Source organism: Larimichthys crocea, chromosome XV, assembly GCF_000972845.2.
Source record: "Larimichthys crocea isolate SSNF chromosome XV, L_crocea_2.0, whole genome shotgun sequence".
Classification (NCBI taxonomy): domain Eukaryota; kingdom Metazoa; phylum Chordata; class Actinopteri; family Sciaenidae; genus Larimichthys; species Larimichthys crocea.
In genome coordinates, this window is record NC_040025.1 from 9119614 (window position 1) to 9131777 (window position 12164).

A 12164-nucleotide genomic window follows, 5' to 3' on the forward strand; every position below is an offset into this window, starting at 1 on the left:
ATGGCAGTGCAGTGAGTTCAAGACACAACGGTAAAGCCCAGAGAAAGAAATTAAAATAAACTTTGCACAGCAACACATTTTACTGACACTACCAGCTGCGCAACCGCAGTATAACCACCGTGATGTATGACAGTGAGCAGCGAGTTTTAGAATCAGATTGAAGTTTATATATCGCAGCTTTAAGAGGATTTAGGGTCCACATGTGAAACGATTATTTGAGTTTAAAGTGGAAAAACAAAAACACTTCTGAATTCTGGAAAAAAGATTAGATCTCGCAGAGAGTCTGACTTTAAACTCAGAAGTTCGAGAACAAGTCAGGATTCTGAGAAAACGACTTAATTCTGAGAAAGAAAAAAGTCTGAATTCTGAGTTTTTGTTTTTCTTTATTTTTTTTATTTTTTTTACTTTAAACTCAAAGAAATTAGTTTAATGTCAGGATTCTGATATTAAAAAGTCTGACTTTAAATTCGAAACTTTGAGGAAAAAGTCAGAATTCTGAGGTTCTGAGAAATCAGTCAGATTTCTGAGTTGTCTTTGTTTTTGTTTTTTTTACTCAGTTCACAAGTGGCACTAATCCTCTTCCGTATACATTTCATTAAACATGCTCCTCGGTGAAGTACTTGAATCAATGCTGACTGTTGCAAATGTGAAGAATCACTTTACAGTATCTTCACAAAGTAACAGCACATGTGGCCTGTCTCAATGTATAAGGAGGGGCTTAGCTCGTGACATGGCAGGACTCACTACTGCAATTACCCCCCCTCCCCTTCTTCCTTCCCTCGTTTTCTTCTTTCTCCCCTTACAGCTGAAGAGAAGTTCATGGCTCTATGAAAAGCAGGTTTTTGGGAGTGAACCAACCTTTTTTACCCTGTTGTACCTCTGTCTGACTGAAGACTGAAGAGATCACTCTGGTGTGACTGCTGTTAAGAGAGGTGAGTAGAACCAGAAGAAGGCCTCAAGGCCAACACAAACCAGCTTTCAGCAGCATGTCGGCCACGGTACAACTTCCCATTCATACATGTGGCGCGTTACACGAGTAACTTTCATTATCTACACTCATAACGTGGTGTGTTCTGACAGTAGGCGCGAGGATAACGTTCTTTTCGGCTGTTTTCTGCTGTAACTTTCCAGCTGGAGATATATTAATGCTCTCATTCGCAGCCTGTCTCCTTTGTGACATGCTGGCAGTATGCAGAGCACAGAGGTGGGATTTTAAATGACTCACTGAAATGGGAGCTCATCTTGGCTCTGAGTGCTAGTCATAAATGTTTGGTACAGAAATAACGGCCAGTGTTGGATACATGGTTTTAGCAAGGCAAAGGGTTAGGGTTATGTCTCCTGATGAGCTATACTTTGCACACATTTGTAATTTAGTTTGTTGCTTTATCCTGTTTCTGTTTTTTTTCTCCAAACCAGACACTAAGGTCGTTTAAGGCGAATAAATCTCTCACTATTGAGACTCATCCAATCTGTCAGACCATGATTGTCATATTTTGCTTGCTCCAAATAGCCTGAGGAAATAGTTGAAATTTCAGTTTAAAAATGAAAATAAAATCTGCCGTCAGTGTTCGCTGCAGACAGATGATTCTTTACACAACAGAAAGCATTTCCAGTACAGGATGTCATGATGAGATAAACCAAATGTGGGTGTTTCTTGGTTTCTTGGGTGTGTTGCTCAAGCTCATATCTCGTTCAAGCTGAACTTTATCGGCCAACTGAAAGAAAAGAAAGACCACTGCTGGCAATGAACTAGAACTAGATATGTTGCATGATTCACATCTTTTCTATTGTTGTGTGTCACTTCATCTTCCTCTTTAGGTTCGAGTGCATAATAACTGGTAAGCATGCACAATGCTCCCACGCTTAAGCACAATCACATGCGGGCAATCTTAAAAACAGCTTTATCTCCTAAGCTAATTACCATCACTGTGACTTCCAGTAGGATGCAAACTGTCAGCTAGTATCCGCCCATGCTGGAACAAAACCCCCCCCTGAGATGACACCCACTTCACCCCCCTCCTTTCTACTAACACAGTCAGTAATGACATGGTAATTAATCTCCAGTATGCGCACCAGAAGTGCTGTCGATTTGGCTTGGTTCTTGGGATTACCTCGAACTCCAGACCGTCTTTTGAATATTTACAGGCAATTCCTGTCTTTTGTTTGGACACCAGTGTTGACGCTTCAGTTTCAGTGTAAACACCTGGTGAGCAGAACCCTACTCCCTGGTCTTTTTGCAGTTGTGATGCTACCTGTAACTGGCTTAACAAGGGGTTAAGCATATGGGTGTTCCCATTTCCCGCTCCCTCCCTCCCTAATCTCTCTCACTCTCTCCTCTCTTCACTAGCAAGAAGCTTTGGAGAGACTCCTCAGGACAAAGCTATATAAACACGGCATAGGAGGAGGGAAATTATATGAATTTGCACAGGGATTTAATCTGGCAATATTAAGAAAAGAAAACTAGTCTTGTTCTTGACCACCAGGGTAAGTTGCTGAAAGGAAATGCTTGTGTGTATGTGTGTGTGTGTGTGTGTCCTTCTGTTTTAGATGTGGAGGAAAATGAAGGGAAGGGCCAACTACCAATAGTGAGCTGGTCTTGCGTCAGACAAAAGCCATGTGGTATGCTCTGTTAGATAGTAAGGCTCCTGTTACACCACTGTGTTAAACATAAAACGTGTGTGTGGTTGAACTGACACGATTATTGAATGTGATATATTTAAATGTTATTGTTATGTAATTACAAAGTAATTACATTCAGTAATTACAACACTTTGCAAAGGGCATGGGGTGCGTTGTTTTGGAAAGACGGTCGCATTAATAGATGGAAAAAACACCAGAGTTTCTTTGTTTTTATTACTTCATTACTGTTTCCACTGTGTAATAGCTGCCCTCTGGTCTATTAAATATCTAAAGTGGAACAAGTTTCTAGTTAACCAGGTTTGTCTAGTTTCTCTGTCTCCCACCTGAAAATGCAAAGCATGGCCCTGTTGTGAAAACCTTTCACCATTTCGAGTAATCCATCGGAACTTTGTGTCTTTTTGCGGGAAAGTTAAAATCTAACATATTTGTGACGTTTGGTCTGTGCTTTTTTGGCTGTGTGTATTGGCTACAAGCCATGGGAAAGTCATTGGGTTTGTAGCTAAAGAAAGTTAGTCAAACCAAGCTTGACCTGAGGCCAGTATGCAGGAAAACACTACCCTGTATTTAGACTAAAGAGCACCATTTACACAGGAACCCTTTGTTTATCTCTGTGGCTCACTGCTATCAACCTCCAGTCTGTATGGATTATTGCACATCAACGGGCTTGTTCATGGCTGAGCGTAGGACTATAAAATATTCCGGTTTTGTGTGAAACCCTTAAGGAATGGCACGATATAGTGTGAACGTGTCCTCAGGGGTCAAATGTGAAAATCCTGAGGGCAGCCTGACCAACAGAGATGGGAAGTATCCCATGACCCCGTGGCAGGAGCACAGACCTACGCTCATTCCCAAGAGTGTCCATGCCAGCTTTGTGTGGGCCACGACAGCTTAGAGCAACATAAGTCCTCTGACAACATTTGTTATTTAAAGCCTTTCCCTGTCACACAAGCTTTAAGTTGACTTAAAGCAAAAGTGTTGTTTTATTCCACGAACTTACACAGTAATCTGTTACCACCGTTTTTTTATTTTCTTTTTTTACGGCCATATCTGCAGTTGGAAGCAAAACCTCGGCGCCAAAAAGGATTTGTGCATTGCCAAAAGAAAAAAGAAACATAAAAAGCAACATTCTTGTTGTGCTTGGCAAGCAGAAAAATTACAGTGTTGTGTGTTTTCAAGGCTTTATAAATAGGTCTGCCCTTTTAAAGCCACATAGCATTTTCTGTTTGTACTACACACTTTATATTCAGTGTTTCTTCAAGCTTCCTTCAGTGCAAATACAAATAATTTATCTTTAAAAGGCTGCCATTCCCGCTCTGCCAGTGTAACTTCACTGGAAATGTTTTGCATTGTAGAACAGAGCTGGCGTAAATACGTCACACTTATCCTTCATCGTTTAACAAGTTAAGACTGGAAAAAAGAAAAAAGGTGATTCATAAAGAAGTAACGTAAAAGCATTAAAGACCCATGCTGAGGTCAGCCTGTCTGCACTTTTCCTTCTCAAATAATGGAAAATTGGCAACATCAGGCCATGAGGTTTGTTTGGAATGTTACGTATGTCGTGTAAAAACAATGCAGGCTGATATCAAACCTATCAAACCGTCACATTTTGAAGGAGGTTTTGGGGAAATATGTCATAAATAAAACCGTTTGTTTTTTTCTCTGTACTTTCCAGCCAGGTCAAAGTTTTAAGGAGCTTCTTTCCGTCCAGCTAAAGTAGATCTTCCAAAAAGTCACAACCCCAGCGATCAGAATGGAGCTTCAGAAGATGAATGGACACAGCAGGGATGATGGGTAAGAGACTCACGGATAAACATCACATCACAGGAAAGCAATTCAACTCAGGGATTTAAAATTTTTTTCCACTAGATATGAAAGCCACAGTGTTTTTGTTTGTAGCTCCATTTCTTGTGTGTTTTTCTTCTCAAACTAATGATTTCTTTCCCCCATCGTAGGTTTGATGGGCTGGACGCCATGGCCGAACAAGAGGAGTTTCTCCCACATAAACCTGGCGTCAAGAAAGAAATGCACTTTACAGACGTGAGTAATATTTCTAAAAATGTAAACGTGTAAATGCAGTAACAAAAAAAACAAAAAAACAGATGCTATTAATGCTGTCGATGCGATTTTCGTTCCTGGATTTATCTGTGTGACCTCTGTCCTCTTCTCGCTGCAGTTTGAGGGAAAGACTTCATTCGGCATGTCCATCTTTAACCTCAGTAATGCCATTATGGGCAGTGGAATTCTGGGATTGGCTTTCGCAATGTCCAATACCGGAATCATTCTTTTTCTGTGAGTATGCAAGCCACACACACACACACACACACACACACACACACACACACACTTTGACTTTGTGCCTGACTGTATGGGTCAGTGTGCGTTTGCTCACAGCAAAGTGTTTAAATATGTGCAAAAAGCACAATAATACATTAATTTCAGCTTCTTGGGATTTATATTTAGTCTTTGGGTAAAGCCAAATATGCACACTGTCTGAGAGTACAAGAATAGAGCAGGTTTGTTTGCCGTGTGTGTGAAAATTTTTGCTTACTGAAGTCATTTTGGTCCTCACTTATTAAAAGAGCCATTTGTTAATAACTTCTCTTTTTTTTAAAAAAACTACTTTAATCTTCTTTTAGTGTGAATGTTTATTGTTTTATATCTTTTATCATGTCATACCTAACTCTGCAAACCTCTTTAAATGACATCTTGTCATTATTTTGAGTGAGAATTTAGTTTTAAGGACAAAATTAGCACCAGCACTGGGCTAAAGTTTGTTTTAGAGGTTGGATATAGTCAATAGAGGATCCTTATAAGGCTAGAAATAGGGCCACAGGGAGCATGTATCATCTGACTGTCTGTGTGTACTTTCGTTTGGACAGGTATGTGTGGTGGCAGGGAGGGAGGGGGTTGCGTGCTTCAGTGTACTCGTGTGTCGGTCCCTCTACCTGTGCGAGTCGTGGGTGTAATCCTGTGTATATATACAGTACAAGTGCCTGATCTGTCAGAATGTACATTAGAGCTCATACACACACAGCTTCCCTAAATCAGATTTGACTGGATAAAAATAGTCACCGTAGTGATGAGATCCAAGACATGCCTGGATCAGTCCTGTGCTATGTGGCTCGGGGGGGAGGTGGCGGCAGGCAGCTGGAGAGCTCAGGTTCTCAAAGCCAGACACAAGTCACTTGTGGAAAAAAACAGAAGACAAAAAAAAAGGCAATAATCATAAGAGTTGATTGTTAAAATACATTTTTAAAGCTTCTCTTTCTCTCTGTATTTATTTATCTGCATAATGAATAATTTCCAGATTTTCCACCTTGTGTGTTTCAGAATCCTGTTGGTCTCCATCGCCATCCTGTCTGCATATTCAATTCATCTCCTGCTGAAAAGTGCCGGAGTCGTTGGTATGCCAGTGCTGCATCCAAAACACATAAATCAGCATATGTAGCCGCAGAGTCATTTCTGCATTCTTAACTTATCATACTCATTATCAGTAATATTTGGGGTTTTTCAGGCATCCGGGCTTATGAGCAGCTTGGGAATCGTGCTTTTGGTCCCCCAGGAAAAATGTTGGCCGGATGCATCATTACGGTACACAACATTGGAGGTACTGTCATGCAGTTTTTCTAACATCTCATGTTTATGTATGATGTCTATAAGCGACATGGGATAAGAATCGTGCATGCATGAGTAAGTTACACAAAATAAAGACTTGTGTTTCACTTTCTTTCAGCAATGTCCAGCTACCTTTTCATCGTCAAGTCTGAGCTCCCGCTGGTTATCCAAGCTTTCCTCGGTAAAGAATACAACACAGGGTGAGTACCAAAGTGATACTCGGGTTCATGTGTGGCATAGTAGTTTCAGTTTTTTTTGTGTTTTGTAGTATACTGATTTATTTTTTTGTTCCCATCTGTTTGTCTGGCTGTTTCTTAGAGAGTGGTTCTTGAATGGAAACTACTTGATCATCATTGTTAGCGCTTTCATCATCCTTCCTCTAGCACTCATGAAACGACTTGGTATGTTTGTCATTCATCACAGTTTCTTTCTTCTTTTTTTTCTTGATTCCTCACCCTCTCTTGTGTACACTCATGTCTCCACTATCTGCTTTTGTCACGTTTACTACTGAAAGTCCAGAATCTTTCTTTGAGCAGAAATAATTCGGCGTTATCTTTTTTTTTTTTTTTATCATTCAAAAACAGGTTACCTGGGCTACACAAGTGGCTTCTCCCTCTCCTGCATGGTGTTTTTCCTAATCTCGGTGAGTCTTACTTAAAGGCAAAGATACATACAACACCACCTGTTCCTCCGTTAAATATATATATATCTTTGATTAACCGCTGGATTGTTGTCTCCTCAGGTCATCTACAAGAAATTCAACATCCCGTGTCCACTGCCTGATCATAACACGAATTCTTCTCACGATGTCTTTAATGGTACAGACTGTGAGGCCAAACTATTAACTGTCAACTCTCAGGTTAGAAGAAAACATTTCCACATTGCATTAGTTTCCTGAATTGTCGGATTTAGTTTTTATTTCTCGGTTAGAGCACAGCAGGTTCACTGCCACTCATTCTGCAGCAGAGCATATTATGTCAACAGCGTTTAAGGCGTGTTATGTCAACAGCGGTGTTGGGTATTAAACAAGCATTTAATTGTGTCCCTGTTTGACATGAAACGATGTTCATTCCTTCCTCTGTGTTTGTCGTATTACTCACTCAACCTTTGCTGTGTTTGGTTTTTTTCAGACGGCATACACCATCCCGATTCTGGCCTTCGCTTTTGTCTGCCACCCAGAGGTGCTACCCATCTACACTGAGCTACGAGAGTAAGTCCAAAAGTCACTGTCTGTTTCACAAAACGTGGCACAGAAAAGTTTCAGTAACATCATCGTCTCTCGTTTGTCTTCACACCAGCGCCACCAAGAAACGTATGCAGAGCGTCGCCAACATCTCCATCCTGGCCATGTTTGTCATGTACCTGCTGACTGCTCTTTTTGGCTACCTCACCTTTTTTGGTAAGATACTCTCTACGCCTGAGAGTCAAAGGTCACCTTGTTCTGATGTTGTGAACGGCAAAAAAACTTTCAAATGAATGACCCACTTGTACCCAGAGCCCATGTGCATTTTCCGGTGTTATGAATGAGTCACTAGATTGCACCGGAGATATGTCATGGGTGTGTTTTCCTCTCTGTGGGCAGGCGCTGTGGAGTCAGAGCTGCTGCACACCTACAATCAAGTCGACCCCCTGGATGTCATGATTCTCTGTGTGCGTCTGGCCGTGCTGGTGGCCGTCACTCTGACCGTCCCTGTGGTTCTTTTCCCGGTAAGAGTGAAAAAAAACAACAAGAATAAAAACATTTCATATGGGGCGGTCAGTAGCATAGTGGGTTAAGCGGCCGCCCCGTGTGTGGAGGCTATAGTCCTCACTGCAGCTGGCCCCGGTTCGAATCCCGCATCGGACGCCCATTTACTGCATGTCATTCCCCCTCTCTCTGCCCCCTATCTTCAGCTGTCCTATCATTAAAGGCATAAAAAGGCCAAAAAAATAATCTTAAAAAAACAACATTTCATATGTTTTCTGACACTTTATTATGATTTAATGTACGCGTAGATTCAGATATAATCAATCAAACTAAGAGACACAGCAGAGGAGATTAAAAGAATATAGAAACAATGAGTTGAATCATTTAATTGTTGATTGACAGAAAATTCCAGCTTCTCTATTTCTGGTTTGTTTGTCTTCTTCATTTTTAAACTCCGCTGATATTTTATTGGCCAAACAGTGATGAATGAAGAACAACAACCCTAAAATAATATGTAAAGATTAAAGATTTGAAAACAGAAAATCACCCAGGGAAAATCAAAAAAATGATACATGTTTTACTTTTTACGGAGCCCCTAAAGTCCCAAAAGCTCCTGTTTGTTTTATAATAATATGAATTTTAAAATAATATAATAATAACTTGTGCACACAAGATTTTTAAAAAAGGCTTTAGGGGCTCCTCATCTTAAAATTGATCAAATATGGTACAAGATAACAAAACATTAATGTCTGACACAATCATTATGTATGATGACGACTAGTGGCAGCAAGTAGTAGACTTAGAAGAGTAGGTGACCCAGAATGGAGCAATGTGACACTCATTCACACACACATTCTTTCTAATTACATACAAAATCTGGATTTTTTTAAGCGCCTCAAACTAATGCAATACTTCTGACATCCTAACAATGTCGCCCAGGCTGATCTTTAACTTACAAACTGCACATCAAGGAGCTCAGTGTTCTGCAAACATCCAAGCCTCAACAAAACGTGACGGACACGACAAAAAAGATGCATGTATGTTTAAGAATAGATTTTTTTTTTCACATCAAGGCAATGAAACTGCTGCTCTGTTTCAGTGCGGCGCTCGCCAGAATGAAACCAGCTGTTTCTGTTTCAGTAGTGCTTTGACTGTATGGAATTTATTTTGAACATCCTTTTAAAGTGTTAATAGACAAACTCTTTCATTATGAAGCGGTGCTCATTATTTCTGGATGGCAATCCCCCTGAACAAAACAGAAAGCAATCCAGCCTTTGTGTGACAGCGTTTCCACTTAAATATTAAATATTCAGATTGATCTGTAGATGCTAAAAATGTCTGTTGTTAAGTTTTCAAGATATATAATATTCACATAAACATATTAAAGGGATTATTTAAAAAAAAAAACATAGAGCAGATCAGCAAAGACACAGGTTAAATGATGTTTGACCTTTTGGGAAAGAATTAGAGTCAAGTGAGGAGATTGATACAGTTCTTATGTCTGTTGTTTATTCAACATAAGACCGAAGCCAGCAGACACTTCACTCAGCATAGCTTAGCATCGCTCTTAAAGGTTAAAAACATCGCTCTACTGGCACCTCTAAAGCGTTTCTAAAGGTTACACGGTGTATCTTATTTCTTTAATCCGTACGCTCGGTGTAAAAATGACATTATCTGGTTTTACAAGGGGATTATGAGCCGGACAAAGCCAGCCTTTATGCAAAGCTGAGCTTCATGCTGAACGGACAGACGCAGAGCGTGGTACTCTCTCCATAGGAAAAAGAATATATTTTTGCAAAATCTCACAAACAACAATTTCTTTCATGTCAAATCAAAGAACAGAAAGCCGCACCTTGACGTTTTTCTGTAGGCTGAAACTTTAAAATATGCTCCACTTCTGGTCTGGTCACATTGCATTTCACAGGTGATGGAAAAATTTGAAGTTAAGTTGATGTATGTAGTAGACCATTATTTTATTTTTATTTCTATACTAGTTTATCTTTTCTTTTCCATATATGTGTGTTCTGTGTATGCTCAACCTTGCCACAGTAAATTCTGTGTTGGTGTAAACTTGCATAGCGAATAAAATTGATTCTGATTCTGATTCTGAGGAGCAGCTCAGCAGCAGTGTTAAGGTGTGAGTGTGAGGTCAACCATTACTTTTATTTAGTCTTGTCAATGACAGTCTCCCTCTTTTCTTCTTTCCCTCTGCAGATCCGCAGGGCTTTGCTCCAGATCTTCTTCCCTGAAAAGCCTTTCAGTTGGTACATACACTGCGGCATCGCGTTTTGTCTCATCTTCTTGGTCAACCTACTCGTTATCTTCGTGCCCTCCATCCGCGACATCTTTGGACTCATCGGTATGTTTTTTGCGCAAGTAAAGATGGCAGCGTGCTCTTGGCTTCGCTGCACATTTTGTAGTCCGAGCTTTATCCAGGTAAATCGTAACCATCTTATCCTCCTTCGTCCTCAGGAGCTACATCAGCCCCCAGCCTCATCTTCATCCTACCTGGAATCTTCTACATCCGGATCGTTCCTGAAGACCAGGAGCCTTTTCTGTCCAGACCCAAGATTCAGGTACAACTCAACAGTTTCATATCACTCAACAATACTGTGAATTTCTCCTGAACGTTGATGTATTTTTTAACATGTTGCTGATGCGGACTATTCTCTCCTTTCACCCCTGTAGGCTGCATGCTTCGCTGCAGTGGGATTCATCTTCATGATCATGAGTTTGTCATTTATCATCATAGACTGGGTGACTGGAGAGTCTAGAAGTGGAGGCGGACACTAGCCCCCATGACTGAACAGAGATACTGCGGACAGAATGCCAAAAGCTCTCCCTGTCATTAAATTACCCCTGATCTGCCGAGTTTCAGCCAAAAAAGCCCAAAAGGAATCTTGGCTGCGCGAAGACGAAGGAAATGTGAAGACCCTTCGTCTTCAAAACACACACACACACATTAAAAACAAAAAAAACAAAAGAAAGAAAATGTTTTTTTGAGGGGCAAACGTAAAAGACCCTGTAATGGAGGAGAGAAGCCAGAAAAGTCCGAATACAAAGCAGTGTGTTCTGACTGAATGAAATCTATGTCACACCTCTGACACGACAATGTTTGGAGGCATGTGTAGAAATGTGAAAAAGCAAAAAAAAAGATGAATGGGAACAGCATGACTCAAATGGAAATCCCATTTTTAGAGTATGGATGCGTACGGTTCCGTGGAAAAGCTCAGTCACTGCCAAAATCTACTTCCCTACCATCTCAGTTTTTACAGGACAGAAATTTGATGTCGTAAAAGGAATCATTTCCTCCTCCTGGGAGTTTTCTTTTGATCATCCGAGTAAATATTTCAGTTTGTTTATTCCTCATCATTAATTTCACAAGTGTTGTCCCTGAACTTCACAGACACAGCTTGAATATGATCAGCGAGGGGGTTAGTCTGCACATCGTCTCGATTATCTTCAAATGTGGAGTTTAATTCATGTTCTAAATGTGATGTTTTTCTCAATCTATCCTGCCACTCAACATGACACGTCGTAGAGGTGATCGGTCATCTTTTCAAAGCTGAGATCAAGGTGACGCGTTACAAAGAATCAGAACAGATACGGTGCAAACTTGTGGTGTTCAGCTGCTATACATGAAGGTCGAACAGACAAGTTACTGACAATCACATGTGAATCAACAGACACGGAGATGGTGGTTTGTAAAAAAGTTTTTGAGGTTGCTGAAAAGAGAAATACCTGAAAACCAAAGATTTTAACTATTGTGTAACATAAAAAAAAAGATGTTACACACTATTATTATAATTTTTTTTTTTTTTACCATAACCGGCAAAGGCCAATAAAAAATTATATATTTAAAAATGCCAGTGTTAGGCCCAGAAACTGAAACAGTATGGAGAATAATGATTTTTAAGTTAAAAAAAAGTCTTCTTTGTGGTCTCAAAAAAAAACAAAAACAAACAAAAAAAAAAACGACTGAAAGATATTTTGACTTTGTTACTCATCCTGTACATTTTTAAATTAATTTGAATGTTGTTATCTGTCAATAAAGTGTGTCTTTCATTTGTACAGAACAGAAGTTTGCTTTTTTTAAATCCACACCGAGAACAACAATGCACTGCCTCTGCTCGGAAAATGGAAGTAACACATTCATTTGTGCACGGAGTCTGAGAGAAAGAAGAAAAGTGGGGGTTAGAGAAGTGCGGTTGGCCGTTTCCTG

The 12164-nt window shown here is 40.1% G+C and overlaps 1 protein-coding gene across 3 annotated transcripts; it reads left to right on the forward strand.

Annotated features, from left to right (window-relative positions):
- The first annotated feature begins 753 nt into the window (after positions 1–753).
- Positions 754–12018, forward strand: LOC104924664 (sodium-coupled neutral amino acid transporter 3). Of its 3 annotated transcripts, XM_019255917.2 has the most exons (17): positions 754–932; positions 2348–2484; positions 4313–4431; positions 4593–4677; positions 4814–4929; positions 5971–6044; positions 6155–6247; positions 6374–6455; positions 6574–6656; positions 6840–6898; positions 6998–7114; positions 7386–7465; positions 7554–7654; positions 7838–7962; positions 10157–10301; positions 10415–10518; positions 10631–12018. In XM_019255917.2, the coding sequence occupies exons 3-17, from the start codon at positions 4391–4393 to the stop codon at positions 10733–10735; spliced, it is 1410 nt and encodes a 469-aa protein (XP_019111462.1). In that variant the 5' UTR covers positions 754–932; positions 2348–2484; positions 4313–4390; the 3' UTR covers positions 10736–12018. The 3 variants fall into 3 exon arrangements, with proteins under 3 accessions (XP_019111462.1, XP_010736383.2, XP_027144171.1); XM_010738081.3 differs by lacking the exon at positions 2348–2484; XM_027288370.1 differs by lacking the exons at positions 754–932; positions 2348–2484 and adding an exon at positions 2576–2619.
- Positions 12019–12164: the final 146 nt, after the last annotated feature.